General features: G+C 49.2%; 1 protein-coding gene across 6 annotated transcripts in view; it reads left to right on the top strand.

Moving 5' to 3' along the window:
* Dop1b (DOP1 leucine zipper like protein B) overlaps window positions 1–21627 on the top strand; it is a 98803-nt gene that overhangs the window by 56520 nt on the left and 20656 nt on the right. For all 6 annotated transcript variants that reach the window (XR_007973406.1, XM_052157814.1, XM_052157811.1 and 3 more), the window contains exons 18-26: window positions 102–292; window positions 3585–5217; window positions 6038–6149; window positions 7439–7627; window positions 10763–10885; window positions 11207–11341; window positions 14224–14279; window positions 15629–15733; window positions 15836–15902. Coding sequence is in view for 5 of the 6 variants with exons in the window: in XM_052157814.1 (XP_052013774.1) it covers window positions 102–292; window positions 3585–5217; window positions 6038–6149; window positions 7439–7627; window positions 10763–10885; window positions 11207–11341; window positions 14224–14279; window positions 15629–15733; window positions 15836–15902 (2611 nt within the window). In the remaining variant the exon portion in view is untranslated. The remainder of the gene's footprint in view (window positions 1–101; window positions 293–3584; window positions 5218–6037; window positions 6150–7438; window positions 7628–10762; window positions 10886–11206; window positions 11342–14223; window positions 14280–15628; window positions 15734–15835; window positions 15903–21627) is intronic.

The raw sequence follows: 21627 nt of genomic DNA, 5'->3' as shown, positions 1-21627 counted from the left end.
ATGGTGAAGCTCCCTGGGGAGTCTGGTTCAACAACAGGAGCTCACTTCAGGCCGTGGTGCCTGGCGCACAGGCAGCAGAGTGGTGGCATCTCTCCCCACAGGTCCTTGTTTGTCGTCCTGGATAGCCTGGCTTGCACAGACGGTGCTATCAGTGCAGCAGCCCAGGGCTGGCTGGTGCGAGCACTCTCCCTCGGGGATGTGGCACGCATCCTCGAACCCATGCTCCTGCTGCTGCTCCAGCCCAAAACCCAGAGGACCTCCATCCAGTGCCTCAAGCAGGAGAACTCAGCAGGTGAGCGAGCGAGCGAGCAGCCTCACAGTCCCAGCGGGAGGGAGGCCAGCAGGCATTTTAAGTGCCACAGGAACTAGCACTTTGAGCTAGTAGGTGTGGGTTGCTGTTTTCACTGAGAAGTCAGTGCTTTGTTAGTGAGAGGAAATATTTGAACTATGCAGTATGTTATTATTAGCTGTGGTCACCTTGCTGAAACTAAAAACTCACTGCTCTTAAGGAAGCGTCTTCATACCCTCTGGCCAGCATGTCCCCTTCCTCACCTGGCCTCTGGCCTCACCTCTGTTCTTTCTTCACCTCTGTGGGAAGAGGTCTAATTGCTGTCACTATAAAAGAGATGGTGAGATGAGTTATGTGAGTGGTTTGTTTAACCACTCATGGTACATATGCACATTTTAAAAACCACACAGCATCTCGTCAGGATGTGATCCTGTTTCTCCCAGTGATGCCTTTTCTCGGGTTAACAGCCCACATTTAAATACACACGGGGATGCTCGATTGTTTCACGGGAGAAAACAGTCCGCGTGTGTCCCTAGTGCACAGTAGAACACCTCACCAGGGTCCCCTGCTTCACAAAGGGCTGGTGCTGTGGGTAAGCACCAGTGTTAATTGAGGTTCCCCAGGCCTCTCTGCATAGATTTGTCCCCCAAATCTGGGATCATTTCAGGTGACTGAAGATGTCACATTGTTAGGGAATCTGGTCAGTTGTCCTTTATGTTTGTCCTGGTCTTACAGAGAGAAACAGTGCCACCCTGAGGTGGGTGAAGAAAAAGGAAACAGCCTCCTCTGTGCAAGGTTCTTCCTGAACCTGCCAGGGAAAGCTGGTCACCTTCTCAAGGAGACTGAATTATTCCACACCCTAGAAAAGGGATGCTCCGAGAACTACACACCACACACCTTCTCCATTACACTCTGCAAGGCAGCTCTATGCTTTAGTATTTCTTTTGTTTTACATGTATGTGTGCGAGAGTAGATGTGTGCCACACACACACATACACACATACTGTATGAGCACATGCATGCCACGGCACCTGTGCAGATGTGTACCTACACACATGTGCAGATGCGCGCGCGCGCGCGCACACACACACACACACACACACACACACGCTGTATGGGCACATGTGTGCCATGGTACCTGCAGAGGTTCCAAGGATTGAACTCAAGCCATCAGGCTTTGTGGCAAGCAAGTTATCTTGCCAGCCAGCTCCCGCCCTTCCTCTTCCTCCTTTAAAAAAAATGCCCCACTGTGTGGTTCCTCTTCCTTCTTTGAAAAAAAAAAAAAGGCCCACTGTGTGGTTCTTCAGCTTCTGTCTCCCCACTGCTCACTACTTCCTGTTCCCTTCCTGGTACTGTGGCAGCTGCTCCCAGGCAGTAGGAGAGAATGAGGAAAGGGAGGTGCCCTGCCCCGCCCCACCCCGCCCCGCCCTGCCCCGCCCCGCCCTGCCCTGCCCTGCCCTGCCCTGCCCTGCCCTGTGGCTTGGAGGCTGACCATCTCTGGTTTGTGCTTCTTCCTCTTCTCACTCTGCATGTGTTCGTGGCATAGACTTGTTGAAAGCTACTTCACCAAGAAGTTTCATAGTGTCAAAATCTTCGGATTTTTCACCTCTTTTAAAAAGACAATTGAGGCTGGGCAGTGGTGGCACACATCTTTAATCCCAGCACTTGGGAGGCAGAGGCAGGCAGATTTCTGAGTTTGAGGCCAGCATGGTCTACAGAGTGAGTTCCAGGACAGCCAGGGCTACACAGAGAAACCCTGTCTCAAAAAACAAAAAACAAAAAGGGAGTGGGGGAGGAGAGAGAGAGAGAGAGAGAGAGAGAGAGAACTGAGGGACTGGAGAGATGGCTCAGGAGTTGAGAGCACTGGTGGCTCTTCTAAAAGACCCAGGTCTAAGTCCCAGCACCCACATGGCAGTTCAAAACGGTCTATAATTCAGTTCCATGGGATCTGACCCTCACACAGACATATTTGGAGGCAAAACACCAATATAAACCAAATTTTAAAAAGAGAGTTGATATTTAAAAGTGCTGTATATTATTGCAGAAGTGTTACTGTGTCTATTTTAAAATGTAGGTAGTGGCTGGGCAGAGCAGCTCACATCTATAATTCCAGCACTCAGCAGACTTGGACAGGAGGAGCATCACCTTGAGACAGTCTGGATCACTTAGCAAGTTCCTGTTTAAAATGATAACAGAGGTGCAGAAGGCTGGCACAGGGCTGGGGAGCTGGCGGACACCTGCAGGAAGGCCAGGTGCTGAGAAGACAGCACTGAGAAGTCAGTCCTGGCAGCAAGCTGCCTAGGCAGAGAGCCATGTCCGAGAGTGCTGGGCCCAGACAGACACCAGCCTCAGGCCTTCACACATACACACACACATGCACCCATACATATCTGAGCATACAGTACATATACACACATGCAGGAACATCATGAATGCACACATGCACATGTGGAAAAAAAGAAAGAAAAGTAAAGAAAAAAGTCCTCCAGAAAATTCAGAAGTAAAGGCATTCCACGGAGGTCCTGACAGTGTCAGCTGGTGAGCTGGGCACTGCTGGTGGGTGGCAGATGCCCCTCCCCAGTCTTGTCTATAGCTGTGTGGACTGAGTGCTTTCTCTAGTGGACTCATTGTGTATAGCTGTTGTGCATCTGGATGTCCTTCTCGCTTTTCCTGTATGTACCTCATATCCATGGGCCTTGACACATGCTTTATAGCCTAGCAGCGTGTCTGTTACAGGCGTGCACCTAACCGTTCCTGCACCTTTTCTGTGGCTCTAGGGCTCACTCCCCATTTTCTCCACATAAAATATAAAATCATTTATATTTTTCCAAAGTGACCCCTCCCAAAATTATGATTAAAACAAAAATGAACCTATGGTGGCCTAGAACATAGGGATTGGTAATTAGAGAACAGGCTGAGCTGTATGACAGGACTTTGTCTCAAGAAAGAGTAAAAAACAGAAGTTGATATAACAAGCACATGCTAGTGTAACTAAGATAGTCCCTGAATATCCCTAAGAGCGCGGTGCCCATGTGCGCCAACACCAAGCTTTATGCGGTGTGGGGATCGGTCCCACGGAACCTGACACTCTAACCTGACATTCTCCCGCCTGAAATACCCCTCTCAGCTGAGGACATATTTACAGTGCCGTGTCTCTGTTTTGCCCATGATGTACTCTAGACTTGGGTACAGTTCCAGTGGGCATTGTCTCCTTTAAGCCAAAGATCACCTCAGAGCAAATTTGTCATGTCTAGCAATTCTAGTCTAAAGTCTTTTGTCATTTTGTGGTTTCCAGAGGACTTACACCGTTGGTTTAACAGGAAGAAGCCCGCATTCAAAGAGCCATGTGGTGACTCCGAGCTGCAGGAAGGCACCCCTGAGGGACGCCTGCCTCAAGGCCAGTTCACCACCGTGGATCGAGAAGCCATCTGGGCAGAAGTAGAGAAGGAGCCAGAGAAATGCCCACCAAGAAGTGATCTGAGCGAGGAAGACCTGCCCTACTACGTGGACCTTCCAGACAGGATGACCTCTGGTGGCGGGGACAGCAGTGAGCACACGGAGTCTGCAGACACGAGCTCTGTCCACATGGACAGTGAGAACACATCCACGTTCTCATCTCCCTCCCATGACCTGCAGGACCTGAGCCACGAGGAGAATTGCTGTGCCCCTCTCCCCATCGGGGGCAGGGCGCACCCCAAGCGAGCAGCCTTGCTGGCCGCCCTACAGCCAGACAGCCCCGGGTCCAACGCCAGGTTAAGCCTAGTGCGAGCAGACTCGGACAGGACGCAGGCTTCCGAGTCACTTTCCAGCGATGAGGAGGCTGACGTGGAGCTCCAGGCCATCACTACGTCCAGGTTGCTGAGGCAGCAGAGGGAGAAGCAGGAGACAGTGGAGGCCCTGTTCAAGCACATCCTGCTCTACCTGCAGCCCTACGACTCCCAGAGGGTCCTGTACGCCTTCTCCGTGCTGGAGGCCGTGCTGAAGACCAACCCCAAGGAGTTCATTGAGGCTGTGTCCAGGACGGGCATAGACACCAGCTCCACTGCGCATCTCAACCTCATCTCCAACCTCCTCGCACGCCACCAGGAGGCCCTCATTGGCCAGAGCTTTTATGGCAAGCTACAGACCCAGGCCCCCAACGTCTGCCCCCACTCCCTGCTCATCGAGCTCCTTACCTACCTCTGCCTGAGCTTCCTCCGGTCCTACTACCCCTGCTACCTGAAGGTCTGTCACAGGGACATCCTTGGCAACCGGGACGTGCAGGTCAAGAGTGTGGAGGTTCTCATTAGAATAACAACCCAGCTGGTCTCCATGGCCAAGTCCTCGGAAGGGAAGAATGTGGAGTTCATCCACAGCCTGCTGCAGAGGTGCAAGGTCCAGGAGTTTGTCCTGCTCTCGCTGTCCGCATCCATGTACACCAGCCAGAAGCGCTACGGCCTGGCGACCGCTGCCCGTGGGGGCAGAGGCCTCATGGAGGACAGCCTCTTTGAGGAGAGCCTCATCAACCTGGGGCAGGACCAGATCTGGAGTGAGCACCCACTGCAGATTGAGCTGCTCAAGCTACTGCAGGCCCTCATTGTCCTGGAGCACCACCTGGGCCAGGGTCAGGAGGCGGCCGAGAGCCAGCCGGCCCTGTCCCGAGAGTGGCAGAGGGCGTTGAACTTCCAGCAGGCCATCGGGGCCATGCAGTACGTGCAGCCCCACCCTCTCACCTCCCAGGGCCTTCTGGTCTCAGCTGTGGTGAGAGGGCTGCAGCCCGCCTATGGCTACGGCATGCACCCCGCCTGGGTGAGCCTCGTCACCCATTCCTTGCCATACTTTGGAAAGTCTCTGGGCTGGACAGTGACACCCTTTGTTATCCAGATTTGCAAAAATTTGGACGACCTGGTCAAGCAGTATGAAAGCGAATCTGTCAAGTCCACTGTCAGGTATGCTGGCCTTCTGCTTTTGTGGGCCTTTTGCAAGGATGTCTCTGCAGCAAAGGCTGCTAATGGGAAGATCAGCAGAGCCCCTCAGAGGAGAGTGCGCATTTACATCCTGTGTGTGTTTACATCCTGGGCTTTAACCCCACATGTCTGCTAGAGTGCCTGCCTGCTGGTGTTCATAAATCCACGGGTCCAGTTCCCAACACTGCATAAAATAAAAACAGCATTCAAGACCATCTTGGCTTCATAGTGGGTGGGCTCTGTGCTAATTGATACCCCGTGTAAATAAGCCCACACAGCCCCCCAGGCCTTCTCAGAGGTGCTGCTAGTTAGTTAACTGCTAGTTTGGCAAAATAGAAATAAGCAAAACCAGAATCAGCTTTAGAGTAACTCTAAAACACCTTAAACCCTTTTTCAGTAGTGACTTTATAACGTAAAGCAGCACCCAAAATGTCTGTGCTTTCAGGGGCCCAGTCACTCAAACACAGCCCAGTCAATCAAACGCAGCGAATCTGAGTTCTGTGTTTGCATGTCAGACTGTACCTTCATGGCCTTACATTCTTTTACACTTAAAAACCAGTTTCTCACTTTTAAGTATTCTTCTAATACTTACTATTGCATGTGTGTGTGTGCGCGCGTGTGTGTGTGTGTGTGTGTGTGTGTGTGTGTGTATGTATGTGTGTGTGTGTGTGTTTGTTTACTTGTGTATGTCTTAAAGGACAAGTTGAGAGGCCATTCTTTTCTTCTAAATTGGTTCCACAAACAAACTCAGGTCACCACTCTCTGTTATTTTATTTAACAATTTCTCATTTCTTCTCCACAGCACAACCTCAAAGAAGGAAAACATTTCTCCAGATTACCCGCTCACTCTTCTGGAAGGTCTTACGACCATTAGCCATTTTTGTCTTTTGGAACAGCCTACCCAAAATAAAAAGGTATGTTTTCCCCCTAGAATCTGGGGCTAATTGCTTGTTTTGTCTTTACTGGGCTGTGACTTCATTAAGTATATAATGATATATGAATGATGCAAATGTTATGCAAATATATATGAGCCGCAAATGAGAATCTGAATGTATGAGTTTTACATGTGGGTGATATGCAAATATATGCAAGATATGCAAGTGTGTACTCAAACATAGGTGTGTATACACAAGAAATTAATGTCGGTGAGTTTCTTCAACCTTTGCCCACTGCTCCACCAGCTGGCAATAGTTGTAAGATAGAAAACAGATTGATTGATTTTAGGCTTGCTTAACTCTGTGTGTGTGTGTGTGTGTGTGTGTGTGTGTGTGTGTGTGTGTGTGTGTGTTGCACACAGGCACATTTGTAAGCCTGTGTACATGCATATGGAGACCAGAGGACAATTTCTTCCTGTTGCTCTCCACCTTTCTGCCTTAGGATACGGTCTCACTGAGCCAGAAGCTGTCTGCTTTGGCTAGTCTGGCCAGAGGCTGGTGCGCTCCCAGGATCTGCCTGTTCCTCTCCAGTACTGAAGGGACAAACATACAAAGCTATGCCCAGCTTTTTAAGTGGATGCTAGGGATTTGAACACATGTCCCCATGCTTGCATACAAACACACTTCCTGCTCCTTAAACCATCCCCAGTTCTGCACTCACTTTATAGGATGCTTGTGAGATCTGAGGTGGCTGCTCCAACATATCTAGCCAAGTCTTAGGGCAAAAGCTGGGCCAGTGGCACATTGGTCAAAAGCTGGGCCTATGGCACATGCCTGTGGTGGAGAGAAGAGGAGCAGAGTTCAGGGTCATCTTTGGCTAAGTTAAATAACAAGTACATTTGAGACTGGACTGCATGAGAGCCTCTCTTCTAAAACAAAGCAAAGCAGTCTTAAAGTACACCCACTGCTTTGACTGACTTTTAAAAGTTTATTTAAGCTGGACATAGTGGCCACACCTTTACTCCTAGTCCTCCAGAGGCAGAGGCAGGTGGATCTCTATGAGTTTGAGGGCAGCCTGGTCTATATATCAAGTTCTAGTACAGCCAGGACTATATAATAGAGAGTACCTATCTCAAAAAAGTTTATAATGTGAAGTTTCATGTCAGCTTAGTCTGAAAACAAGCAGTGGGTTGATACATACAGAGACGGTGTCACTTCCAAACTACCGCATGGGTGGTGGCCCACCCTGCATCCCATCAGCAGCACCATCCCCAGGGGAGGGGACTTTCCTGGGGCAGCGAGCCTCACGTGCCCATTTGAACTTTCAGACTGCTGCCGTAAGCGATCCGATCAACTTGAGAAATGCCAAGAACGCCATTTTGGAAGAGCTGCCTCGAATAGTGAACACCATGGCCCTCATCTGGAATGTCCTTAGAAAGGAGGACTCGCAGAAGAGACCGGTGGATCTCCTGGGAGCTACAAAAGGGTCCTCCTCCGTTTACTTCAAAACCACAAAGGTGAGGCCTTGGTGAGTCTGTTGGTCTGTGTGTTTACAGAAACTCAGCCTGCACCTACTTCAGCCTCCTGAGTGCCGGGATGTCAGCTGAGCGTCACCTTGCTGCTTTTCCTCGTCTGCACCATTTCCCTGTAAGCCAGGTTTGGTAGCACATGCCTGTACTCCCAGCACTCAGAAAAATAACATTGCTGCAAGTAGAACCCAGATGGATCTGCACGATGAGTTCCAGGCTGGTCAGGGCTACACAGTCAGACCTTGCCTCCGTAAACAAAGAAAGAAGCGTACATATGGAAACATGCATGCAAATAATAATAAAAAAGGCTTAATGGGACCCACAGTCCAAATCAGACGGAAAAATCTCCCGTTGAGATGTGACAGCAGGAAGATAGGAGCTCAGGACTAGCCTCATCTGCAAACTAGGTTTGCAGCCATCTTGAGACACATGAGACCCTTTCTCATAAAAACCAACAAACCTCTTCTGTGTTTGTACTGGGCAGAGGAATGGAGTGGTTTCAGCCTTTCTTAGAAAACACTGTTGATAAAAGTAAAGTCTGATGATTAGACTCGTCTTCACAGGAGTGTCTGGGGACTCAACGCTTAAACATGGTTCAGGTCTCAGGAGGGCCTCTGCAGCCCAGGATGTGTGGGCCTGTGAGAGCTTCTGTATTTTATTAAGCAAACACCCCCAAAGCATTGAGTCTCTTAGTTTTTTATCTCTGCATCAGAAGACTGCAGGCCCATGAGCTGATCTGAGATTATCTGATACTGTTTGTGTGGCTCAGCATTACCGAGTGCAGGAGTTGGGTGGCCCTGGGTGCCAGGCTCGGCTTTGGGTTCACACTGACCACTGATGGACAGGTACACGCAGAACATCCCATCAGGACCAAACATGCTAGACAGAGTGCTGTCCTCTTGGCATGACCTGGCCATTGCGGTCTTGAAATCAGCAGCTGTGAGTGGTCCTATATGACTCTGACACCTGCCTTTGTGTAGGGAGGGGACATGTACCAGAGCCTCAGAAGCATGTGGAGCTCCACCCTTCCCTGAGGAGATTTTTCTCCTGTAGTCTAAGTTGCCCATGTTCCTGTAGGTAACCCCAATTAAGTTCGAGGGGCAGGGGTGGGGGGGTGGGCGGTCTGACAGCTCAGTGGGTAGATTTCCTGCCTTTGAAGCCTGGTGACCTGAGTTTGGTTCTCCAAATCCACACGAAGGCTGAAGGGGGACTGACTCCTGAGGGTTGTCCTGTAACCTCCATACATGTGCTAGGGTACACACGTGTGTATACACACACATACACACACACACACATATCACCTATCACATCCCTCTCATGAGTTATAAATAAAAATTGAAGTTACTGAATTCTTAAACAATGAATAACCTGGGCGTGGTAGCACACAGTTAATCCCAGCACTCGGGAGATAGACCCAGATGGATCTCTATGAGGTTAAGCTTAGCCTGGTCTCCATAGTAAGTTCCATCGTGAGACTCTGTCTTAAACAGACTCTTGGTGTTACCAAGCTGGACATCATTTCTTTGGTGTGTCCTTAGTGCCCTCCCTGGTGAGGAGATACATCTCCGCAGGGAGAGTGAACCCAGTAGGTGTGCATAAAGGGACACCCACACTAGCTCGTGCTGCTTATGGAAAGCTGCTCCAAACAGGCCCTGAGAACCCTTTGACTACTCATTCTGTCTGAGCCTCAGTTTCCCCATCTGTAAGAAGAGCCTGTTACTAAGCTCTCCTGCCTCATAAACAGATGGAGCGATTTTGATAAAGGAAAATGCTTTTCGTCCACTGTGAATGAAGCGTGAGCATGAGGACATGGTGGACACCAGACCCTGCTCATGCTCCTGTGGGCCGGCCAGGCAAGGCCCTGCCCTCACGGCAGGGCCAGCAGCAAGAAGAGGAGAGTCGGCCAGGCCAGCACACTGAGATAGTGCATGGCAGGGCACTGCCTGGGCTGTGCTGTCGGAGGATGCAGTACTGGGCACGGTGCAGATCTGAGACCATGGTGGGGCCCTGAGCCGGAGCAGGGTGTTTGGGACAGGGACAGCCACAGGCTAAGGGCAGGGAGGATGGCTGCTTGCAGGAATCTGGGGAAGCCAAAGGCAGAGTATTGAGATGGCTAGGGCCAGGTTCCAGTGTTATCCTGAACTGCTTAACTAATACAATTTGTAAGTGCTACATACTTTTAGAACCTGAAATTAACTTTTCTAGTAATTCTAATCTTGCTCCCTGCTGCTGTAGGTAAACCTGGCTGTGGGATTTCTGTGGGACTTCTGTGCAGGGAGTGAAGCTCAGTGGGATAGCACTGGCCAGGCATGCGCCAGCATGCGCCAGAGCCTGGGTATCAGCTCTCGTGCTGCAGAGGCATGCACACAGATGGGCGCATACATAGGCACACATGCACACAGAGGCGTACACACAAGTACACAGTGGTACACACATAGTATACATACTCATAAAGGTAGACATACAAGTATACATACACAGGCACACACAGAGGCATGCACACCGGTACACAGACAGGTGTACACAGTGGCACACACAAGTATACACACAGGTCCACACACAAGTATACATACACAGGTGCACACACAAGTATACACATAGGTGTACACACAAGTAGACATACACAGGTGCACACACAAGTAGACATACACAGGTACACACACAAGTATATACACTCACACAGATGCACATACAGAGGCATACACAGAGGTACACAGATAGGTGTACATGCAGGTGCACACACAGAGGTATATACACACACATAGGTACACACAGGAATGCACATAGAGTAGAATACACACAAAGCTGTATATACACACACAGGTACACACACAAATACCGGTTGCCAGGTTTAATCACCTCTCAGTAATATTTACTATCTCAAGACCCTGTCAAGCAACTCACCTAGCTGTGTCCCCATCGGGCCACTCACTGTGCCTCCCCTCTGCCAGGTGTGGCATGACCCCTCTCACATCTAGCTCTCACAAGGGGACTCAGCCCCTCCTCTGCCCCAGTCCACTCCGCTGCAATTCTGAGTTGTGGGAGTGTGCCTCAGGTGAGGGCCTGAAGCGACTCTGTGAAGACTTTTTTTTTTCAATTAACACTTGCTTTTCTTTTCACCAGACCATAAGACAAAAAATTTTAGACTTGCTGAACCCCTTGACGGGCCACCTCGGGGTTCAGCTGATAGCCGCGGTTGCTACAGTGTGGAGCAGAAAGCAGGCGCGGTGCCACAGCAAGACCAAGGTAAGATGAAGACAGAGAGGGCTTGCTACATGGACTCAGAGTGTGTGCGGGCCTGCTGATTATCACAGACTAACCTCTGCACCCGCTCTCACAAGATAAACAGTGGGAGAAGAAAGGTGGACGATAAGTGTGAGGACAGGCAGCGTCAACCTCGGGCCTCCTCACACATGCACACACTCACACAGATGTGGGCACACCTCTATGCACACTACAATGACATTAGGCTTCCTTCTGCAGGGACAACCACTGTGGAAGGCTGCCTGTGTGCTGTCTTGCCTTTACCTTCTGTAAGTTTTCAAGGAACTCTCTTCTTCTGGACAGATGGTCCCAGCAGCAAGCGCGTCCCAGCACACCCTTGTCGACCTGGTCTGTGCCCTCAGCACCCTGCAGACAGACTCGGTGCTGCAGCTGGTGAAGGAGGTAGTGAAGAGGCCAGCGCAGATCAAAGGGGACGAGGTGAGCTGCCCTGGGAGAGGAGCACACCCCAGAGAGAGGGAGCAGGCCTCCTTCCTGCTGCTTCTTCCCATTATTTGTGACCTGGTGGGAAAGAATTCTTTGGGTTGTAAAGAAGCGCTGTGTGTTGAAGGATGCCTACAGAATTCGGGAGCTGCTATTAGTGGGAGCTACCTGAGGTCAGCTTGCCTGTCCCTGATGCCACACACCCTGGCACCCTGGCACCCTGCCCGGTGCTCAACTCTTAGCACCTTCTAGAAAGAGGAAATGGCATCTGCCTTCAGGAACTTCATAGCCAGAGAGGTGCAGAAAGTAAAAAAAGCAAGATTCTGTCAGAGGTGCAGGCCTGTGGCAATTAGCAGCCACCAGGGCAGGGAGAGGTGCTGGGTTTAGTGTGTGTTGATGCCTAGAGATGAAGGTAGGAGATCACAGGGGAGCAGGCAGGAGGGGTCAGCTCAAAGGATTACCCAACTAGACTTGCTCTCCATGTTCATAGAAGTTAACCTGACTTTCCCACAGAGAAGTAGGGGCCAGCTTTTCTGTGGTCAGACTTCAAAAGGGGTAGCCATATGTCCCAAAGGGGCAGCCATATGTCTCCGAGAGACATTTCTAAGTTGTAGAAGGCACACAGTAGGGAGCAGTAACAGTCCTCAGCTCTTATGAGAAAGTGCCGTAGGAAAGCCAGAGTTGGGGTTTAGAGCTGGGATTAGAGACCACCTGGGAGAAATATCGATCCTTTTGGCGACCTTGAGCTTTCTTTGCCGGCACTTGCAGGAGCTTCAGAAATCATCCTAGTGACACAGCTTGGCCAGTGGTGACTCAGGTTTCTTGTGTGTATGAGAGAGGGGGGCTACAAGAGACTGTTGTGCTGCCTGTTGTACAAAGTCAACAGTTGGCCACGAGAGTCTGTGAAGGGTCAGTTACCAACAGTCAGAAGACAGAACTTACCCAAACCATCAGGGAAGGAAGAGAAGGATTGCACGGGCTGGTGAAGCAGACTGCACTAGAGTACGCCTGTAAATCTGCTCTGCTTGGAAGGAAGCGTGAAAGCAGTTTATCTGGACCAAATTTGAGTGACCACAGTCTGAGAAGACAAATTGAAATTATCCTGAGGGACATGTCTCACTGTGAAAAGGTTCCATGGTTATATAGTTACAGGACAGAAAAGTCACGAAGTCAGCTGTGTATTTACAGATTTAGTGGTGCTGTCAGCAGCTAGGAGCTAGGGCTTCTCTGCTCTAGTTCAGATGTTGTCTAGATGGAATTGCCAGCTCTGGGGTTGGGGACTTGAGTTCCAGGGCTGGCAGGTCAGATCCAGCGGCTGACTTATGTACCTATTAAAGGAGCTAAAGTGAGCTCCAGGCAACGGGCTCCTCAGCCACTGCCTGTCCCTCTGAGGTGAGACTATAGCTCTCGGGCTAGAGCATGGAGTGGCAGGGTTGGACTGGGGAGCTCATGACAGGTGTGGCAAGATTCCACCTCACAAGCTAATGAGTCCTCATCAAGACCATCTTTGTCATGCACACGAACTGCACACTCAAAGACTGCACACACATACACACACACACACACACACACACACATACACGCACACTATACACATATGAACTGCACATAGGCTGTACACACCGACTGCACATATATGAACTCAAAGTGACAATAAACATACTTGAGAGGTGGATTAGAGAATCAGCCTTGAGGCACAAGGTCCAAGGACACAGATGGCTTCCACGTTTGTTGGAGTCTCCTGTGGGTCTCCCAGTACACTGGTTGTCAGACTTCGCCAGTTGCTGTACTGAGATGTTAAAGTAGGCTGGCCAGGAAGCGGGGCCCTCGTCAGGCTAGCTCTAGGAGATGCCAGGGCTATGCCCTGGAGACAGCACATGCACCTTGCAGCCAGTGGGGCCTCTTTGGGTTGTGTTTTTTTCAAGTTACTAGAAAATCTGTAGAAAACTGTAACTTCTTGTTTAGAGGGTGTAAAAAAGGAACCAAATTTTAGCCGTCTGATTGAAGTTTGGTATTTTTCTGCTTATTTTAGTTGAACTTCTATAAATAGCTTCCTAAGAGAAAGTGTATCTGTAAGGTTTCTTTCCTCCTATACCTCCAGCTAGTCAGGACTTAAGGAACTCTGAGGTAGGCAGGGCATGCTCTTGTACTAAGGACTAGACCCATGTCTTGCCAGGAGGCCATTCTGTGTGCTTTTGAGGATCCATATTCACCCCGGCTTTCTTTCTGTTCTGGAAGTTGGAACCTCACAGATATGGTTGTCCAAGTATATGCTGGTGTTGCCAGTGCATGTTTACACAAAAGAGTCTTTGACTCAAACCTATGTCACTTAACCACAGTTCCTGTCAGAAGAGACACAACTCGCAGAAGAGAAGACTTACGTATCTGCTAATGGCTTCTGAAGCTCTGTCATTGTGGTAGGGAAGACATGGCAGGGCTGCTCAGCTCGTGTGGCAGCAGGAACATGTGTGGAGACTGTTCATGTCATAGCAGACCAGGAGAAGAGACCAGGAAGGCCTATCCAGGGGCCAGGATATGACCTCCAAAGGACTTCCCCCAGTGAGAGGACTGATCCACCCCCCAAGGTCCCACAGGCTCCCAAACAACATTTTAGTTTTGGGAACCAGTGTGTGGGATTGTGGGAGATGTTTCAGATTCAGACCTTTGCAGCTGTGGCCTGTTGAATTTTCTGTTGAGTTCTTTGACAACCTCCCTTCCTACCCACTTGCAGTGAGTGGTGTTACCCTCTTTCCCTTCCTACCAGCCTGCAGTGAGTGGTGTTACCCTCTTTCCCTTCCTACCAGCCTGCAGTGAGTGGGGTTACCTTCTTTCCCTTCCTATCAGGTTGCAGTGACTCATGTCGCCTTCCTTTTTTTCAGAAGTCTCCCCTGGTGGACATTCCTGTGTTGCAGTTCTGCTATGCTTTCATTCAAAGGTAATGGCCTCTCCTGCATTGGCAGGGACTGTGAGGAATAACTTAACTTTAGTTCAGAGAGCTTAAGTGTCTTCATGCCCTCCCAGCTTGGGCGTGTCCTCAGTATCTGTACTCTTCTTTCTTTGAAGAGCTGAGCTGACATTTTTAAAGCCCACACGCTGCCTTCCTGCCAATGAAGCTTTACCTGGGGCCTTTTAAGTGTTGAAAGGTTCAAGTTTATGTGAAATTGCCTAAAAGACAGGCAGGTAGGGAAGTGTAAAGGCCCCTTGTAGGAAAGGAGGGATGGTGTGGCATACCCAGGCGATCCCAGGCTGGGCTACAGCTGGTGGACAGGGACTCCCCCAGCATGCAAAGAGCACCTGGCTGGGCCCCTGCAGCTGTGCTCTTGTCACAGCTTGGATGGGTCCATTTGTGTTGGGGTAAGTGGAGGAGGCACACACCCCTCAGGCAGCCAAGCCTCCTACCCCGCAATTCCACAGCCTCCCCAGACAGCACCACCATCTGGAGGGCATGTGCTTGACACCCATTGGGGTTGTGGGTTGGGGTTAGGGAGACATCTCAGCTCCTCCTCCTTCGCAGTCTGCAGCCACAGGCAGTAAACTGAGGACTGTAATCCCAGCAGTCACTGGGCTGACCTTAAGTTCAAACTAGTGTCAGTCTTCACTCAGGAGCATCTTTGCAGTCCTCTGGGCTAGTCAGGCCACTCTTTGGGATAGCAAGTGCTATGTGACAGCTGACCCCTGGCTCTCGCGGGCTCTGTGACAGCTGACCCCTGGCTCTCACGGGTTCTGTGACAGCTGACCCGCAGCTTCACGGTAGGTTTTTGTCATCCTTCTGCTGCAGAGGAGGAGTCACCAAGGTGGAACAAGAGACAGGAAGGTAGGCGCCATGGTGTGGGCCAGGGGCCCTGTGACTGCACCTGTGCTTTAGCAAACTGTGCTGCAGTGCCTGGCTACACAGCCCAGATGTCAGCACCCTCCTCCGGCCTGCCCTGGGCAGTGGTTACTGGCGTGTGTCACCTTCCTCTACGCTCGTCCTCACCACCCATGGTGCATGCTGTCCCTCCTGCTGGGCAAGCATGGCCAGAAAGGAAAGTGGGACAGCTGGCCAAGGCTTTTATTTACTGACAGTGAAACCCAGAGCACCCTCATGTCAGAGCTGGGTTCCAGGGACCCTGGCTGCAGATGCTTGCCCCAGTGCTAACCCTGAGCTTACAGACACGGTGATAAACCAAAGCAGGCAACCACGGCGCCAGCCAGATGTGCTGTTCTCCCAGGTGCCTCCCTGAGTCTGGAATGTGCTTCCACGTGTCAGTGAGCGCCTGCTCCCTGGTTCTGTTGTCCAAACAGGCTGTCCATACCGGGCCTGCAGGAGGCCTTCCCTTCCCTCCTGGGGGTCCTGAAGGAGGCCGTGCAGCTGAACCTGGCTCCCCCTGGATACTTTCTGCTTCTCAGGTATGGATTCTTCACATTTACACAGATGCAGTGTTTTCTATAGGAATCCATTTGATTTGATTTCTGTAACATTTTGACCAGAAGCTGATTGTCTCTCAACAGCATGCTGAATGACTTTGTGACAAGAACACCCAACCTGGAAAGCAAGAAGGACCAAAAAGACCTACAGGTGTGTATGTGACACTGTCAGAAAAGGTCATAGTCCTATAGTCTGTAGGAGTGCCACTGTCGTTCATAAACCATACCCAGAATTGCATCTTAGCTTCGCCTGTGTTCTGAGCCTCTTCCACTAGTGAGGATCAAGCAGGCTTGGGCAGCATTTATTATGAGAGTCACTTGTGAGACACCATCCTGATTGCTAGACATGGATATCTCTAAAGCACGCATCTTTCTCCTCCCAGGAAGCTTTCCTTAAAACTTTGTCTTTGCCCCAAAATAAAAGGAAAGCATGTTCATAAGAAAATTCAAAAATTCAAACAGTAAATCTTACCCAGATGTACTAGGTAATTATATGGTTATATAAGCCCATGCTTATAATCCCAGCACTTGAGGACCAGAATACTAAAATCCGGGTGCTGAGGCAGGGGGATTGCTACGAGTTCCAGACCACATAGTAAATTCCATGGCTACTTAATAAGGCGCCAACTCAAAGAAAGAAAGGAAGGAAGGAAGGAAGGAAGGAAGGAAAAAGGAAGGAAAAAGGAAGGAAAAAGGAAAGGAAAAAGGAAAGGAAAAGAAAGAAAACAAAAGCAAAGTCATGGCACACTTAGGGCGTCACTGTCCTGCAGTTATTATTATTGTCGTTGTTGTTAATACCGAGTAAGTCCGTGGCTATTCTTTTTAACCAAAGGCTTCAGTTTAAACATAGATGTGCAGTATTGCTTGGCTCCAGAGGTGACCACTCAGACGTTTATAGTCACCTCACCAGAAAGTCTATCCCAGCGGTTGGTACCGCATTCAGGTGTTCCGGGATTAGGTGTAGCCTGGAGCATTTAGACCGAGGGGCTTTTAAAGGCAAAAGTTACAGCCTGTTGTCTCACTGTGCGGCTGCAGGGGAGGTTTACACAAGCAAGCATTTAAAGAGGACCTAAAGTAAGTTAGCTGGGGGCCTCTGGGTCTCTGGGCCTGAAATAGAGTTGGGCAGTTTTCCACAGGATTCTCTGTCAAGGAGATCAAATTCTAATTAAACCTAATGTGGCCTGAGCAAGAATACAAGATGGAGGAAGCTCTGCCCAACTGCCCTGTCACACTCACATGTAACATGGAGAAACTTCTGCCCTGTCACACTCACATGTGAGATGAAGGAACCCCTGCCCTGTCACACTCACATGTAACATGGAGGAAGCTCTGCCCTGTCCTGCCCTGTTATACTCACATGTGAGATGCTGCAGTCTAAGAATGCATCATCCTCTCCATCTCCCACCTCCCTTAGGATTGTGTCCAACCCCCTCACAATCTCATTCTGGCTTCATGGCAGGCACACACACACACACACACATGCACATTCACGCACACATATACACACATAGTTGCTTGCATACAGATATTTGTCTCACAATATTTGTCTTGTTTTGCTAACATGATTTCCAGTTACCTCTATCTTCCTGCAAAAGTAGTCATCATTTATCTTTCCTTATGGCTATGATTTTTCTGCATTTTTCTTTATCCACCTGACTGTTGACGGACATCTAACTGGTTCTCTTTCTGTATCTACCTGGCTGTTGACGGACATCTAACTGGTTCTCTTTCTGTATCTACCTGGCTGTTGACGGACATCTAACTGGTTCTCTTTCTTTCTGGCCCCTGTTTTCTGAGAAATGGTCTTGGTGTATAGTTCAGGTTAGCTTTAAACTCAGAATCTCCTTGCCTCAGTCTCCTCAGGGCTTGGGTCATAGGCCTCTGCCACCATGCCCAGGTCGGTTTCAGTGTTCCTGTGCTGCTGGCGACTAGCTAAACTACTGAGCTGTACACTGAGTCACTTTAAAATTCTTATTTTGAGGCAAGGTCTTGCTGAGTTTCCCAGAATAGCTTTGAACTTCTGATCTTCCTGCTTTCACCTCTTAGTTGAGCTCAAGAAATGTCTCAGCGATTGCAAGCACCAGCTGCTCCTGCAGAGGGCTCAGGTTCAGTTCCCAGCACCCACAGGGCCGCTCACAAACATCTGTAACTCCACTCCAGAGGACCTGGCACCCTCCTATGGACTCCAGTGGTACTGCATACATTTGGTGCACAGACATACTTGCAGACAAAGCACCGTAGAATAAAAATAAATAAATCTTAAAGCTCTTGCTGGGTTTAAACAGACAACATTTTGTTCCAGTACTCCAGTAGACCTGTCGTGGAAGCAGCTTTTCTAGTTAAAGGAGGCTGAGCAGTCAGACAGTGGCCAACAGGATTATGAGTTCCAGGACAACTAGGGCTACACTGAGAAACCCTGACTTGAAAAACAAAGAGTCCTTTTATATAAACAAGGGTGGAAGTGCCGCTTGGGTTTTTCAAGAAAGCTTATCGCAGTTAACAAAAATCAGGTAGGAAATGTTGGGTCTAGCATAGCAAAGTTATAAGTTCCTTACTAGGGTTTAGTTTCTCTAATCCTTTAACCGATAAGGTAGACTTTACAGATGCTGGGAATGTTTGGGGAAGCTCACGAGAGACAACCACTCAGGTACAGTTGCACTTACACTGTGTTAGCTCCAGACCCAGGGAATCTGGCACCCTGCTCTCTCTGTGAGCATCTCCCCACACAGAGACGTGTGCACATAATACATTTTCCTTAAAACTAAGAACTCAGACACATAAATGATTACTTATTAAGTGTGCTTTGCAATTTACTCTTTAGGTGATTACCAGCTGTAAGGAAAGTCATTAAAAGTAACCCACTGTGCTGGGTGAGCTTACACAGGCCGGCTCAGACCAACCTGTTGTACTTGATCCAGAGGGAGGGGGAGACAGAGGAGAGGGAGGAGAGATATTGATTTCAAGCCAGCCTTAAAAAAACAGATGCTTAAATACAGTGGTTTGTTTGTTTGTTTTAGATTTGTTTATTTTATTTATCTGATTACACGGTAGCTAGACACACCAGAAGAGGGCCTCGGATCCCATTACAGATGGTTGTGAGCCACCATGTGGTTGCTGGGATTTGAACTCAGGACCTCTGGAAGAACAATCGATGTTCTTAACCGCTGAGCAATCTCTCTAGCCCCAATATAGTGGTTTTAAGATTTAATTTCTCTAAGGGAAAAAAACAAACGAACAGGGAAACCCACAAAGGCTTTTCTTGCTCTTTAAAAGCTTTTGTTCTTTAATTTAAATCCAGTGTGGTGTGTGTGTGTGTGTTTTATTGAGAGAAGGCCAGTTTATCTTTTTAAAAATATTTCTTTGATATTTTCATAGGATGTTTGGATGGAATTCACTTCCCACGACCCCCTCCTCCCCCTCCTGCTCCTGCTGAACTCCCTCCTCCCCACAGGTTCCCATCTTACTCGCCGGTGTGTACAAGTCACCGAGCTGGGTGAGGGCTGTGCCTGAGCATAGGACGCGCATAGCCTGGCTGTGCTTACAGCACTACCGGGGAGGCTGTCTCCCTCTGCCGTGACCTGCTGAGAAAGCTTGGTTCTAAGGATAAAGTTCTAGATTCTTGTTTCCTGCGTGTGCATAAATTTGTTCTTAGAATACAAATAGTCCCCTCTTTTGTTTATAGCCAGCTATAAATTAGATATAAATCCTTTCTCATGACATCAGTTTACAGACCTCTCAGTATGGCTTAGAGCTTTTATAACTGCTCAGGGCTTCAGTGATGGCACACCTGTGTGTTCTCCGTGCTTTTTAAATGAATGTATTGGTGCCTACTTTAGGCTGGGCACAAGGAAAAAGACCAAATAAAATTATATTTCTTGAGTGTAAAAATTCTGGAAAGTGCCGGGTGGTGGTGGCGCACGCCTTTAATTCCAGCACTTGGGAGACAGAGGCAGGTGGATTTCTGAGTTCGAGGCCAGCCTGGCCTACAGAGTGAGTTCTAGGACAGCTTGGGCTACACAGAGAAACCCTGTCTCAAAAAAAACAAACAAACAAAAAAAAAATTCTGGAAAGTATAAATAGCACTTAATTACAGTCCTCTAGAATCTAGATTAAGTCCATGCTTAACATAGAGTCTGCCATGTGGCACAGTTTCTAAGGAGGTGTAAACACATATTAACTCACCCCAAATAGGAACCGATGACAGGCCAAAGGAGGAATCCCACCAGAGTCCAACCTGGTGAATCAGTGAGTGTTATTGTGGTTACTTATAGGAGCAGAAGTTACTCAGAGGCCAAAGCCCACCCTAGCATGAGTGACAGCTCACAAAAGCCAGGAACCTGGAGTGGTCTGCACGCAGCTCAGGTGGTGTTGAGAGTCTCTTTGCTGGCAGCTTGGCTGGTTTCTGACTGGTCCAGGCAGATCAGTTTGTCGGAGCTGCTAAGCAGTTCATCTTTCTGCCTCTTGACACCCCATTGTCCAAGGCCAGTAAGCCATTTAGCATCAACTCTAGAAGTGACACATCCAAGCGACCCCTCAAGAATTGTCCATTTGTGGATAGAATCTTCCCAGAGGCCCCTGCCACACGGCCTGACTTGGGTTAAAACACTTGCCCACAGTAAGAGAAAAATAAAGTAATATATTTATGTAAATGGGAAAGTAACAAATTCACAATTTTGGCTAAAACTGAGTGGAGAGAAATCCGTAGTTGCCTCTGCTCTGCCCAAAGCAGTGGTGTGCCTGCTAGAAAGGATGGAGCCCCAGCCAGCAGACACACCCAAGGACTGAGCTGTGGGCCTCAGTTACTGAGATAAGTCTCTTGGCACAGTGCACGGTGTAGGTTTTGGAGGTGGCCCACTTTGCTCCTAGCATGATAAACCACAGGAAGCCAAAACTAGAAAAAACCATTTTTTAATAGAGGATCAAAATGTTAGGGGGTTGATCACAGCACTGTGGAATTTTTTATTTTGTGGTTTTTATTTTGTTAGTTTTGTACTTTGCAGTGTGGTGGGAGGGGTAAAATCCAGGGCCTTCTGCATGGTGGGAGAAAGCATTCCTGGTCCAGGAGTATAATTTTTGCTTTAACAACTATTAATAAGCTGAGTGTTCTTCAGCTTCGTTCAGGATGACTGATTACTCAGAGTGGTGTTCCTAAAGTTTCAGGCAAAAGCCCCGCGTACGTGCGTCTGTCTGTCTGTCTGCGCCTATGTTGTGTGTTCTGTGTGTGCTTGAACATGGTGTCCCGACTGGTGGCACTGTTGGGGAAGAATATGGAACTGTTAGGAGTGGGAGTCTAGAGGAAGTATATCATTGACAGAGCCTTAAGGCCTTATAGCCAGGCCCTACTTCCTGCTTGCTCTCTGCTTCCTGAGGTGAATGCAGTATATCCGGATGGTCCCTGCTGAGAAAGAATTATCACTTCAAAATATAAGTCAGAGTTACCAGCACCCTCTCCCTTCGCCTCCCCTTTCTCTCTCTCTCTCTCTCTCTCTCTCTCTCTCTCTCTCTCTCTCTCTCTCTCTCTCACACACACACACACACACACACACAACACACACACACACACACATACCCCTACCTTACATTGTTTGTTTTCAGATATTTGGTCGCAGCAACAAGAAGAGAAACTTCCAGAAGCCCCATCAAGCTAAGCTCAAGTACTGGTCCAGTGCTCCAGTGCCCCCAGGTCCCTCCTCAGAGTCTGGACAAGCCGTCTAGGTTTACACAGAGCAATAATTGAGGCATAGGCGGGAGATGCTCATGGCTGGTCTGGCTGTGGCGTCAGTGCTGCTTCTGCAGCAGGCCTCACATGAGGGCACAGTCTGCTGAGGCGATGGCCTGTGTGACGGTTGGCATTGCTTAGGGGTAGTTTTAGCACA

Source organism: Apodemus sylvaticus, chromosome 15 (genome assembly GCF_947179515.1).
Source record: "Apodemus sylvaticus chromosome 15, mApoSyl1.1, whole genome shotgun sequence".
NCBI classification, from domain to species: domain Eukaryota; kingdom Metazoa; phylum Chordata; class Mammalia; order Rodentia; family Muridae; genus Apodemus; species Apodemus sylvaticus.
The sequence above is the reverse complement of the archived record's forward strand: the minus strand, read 5'-3'. Positions and strand labels throughout refer to the sequence as shown.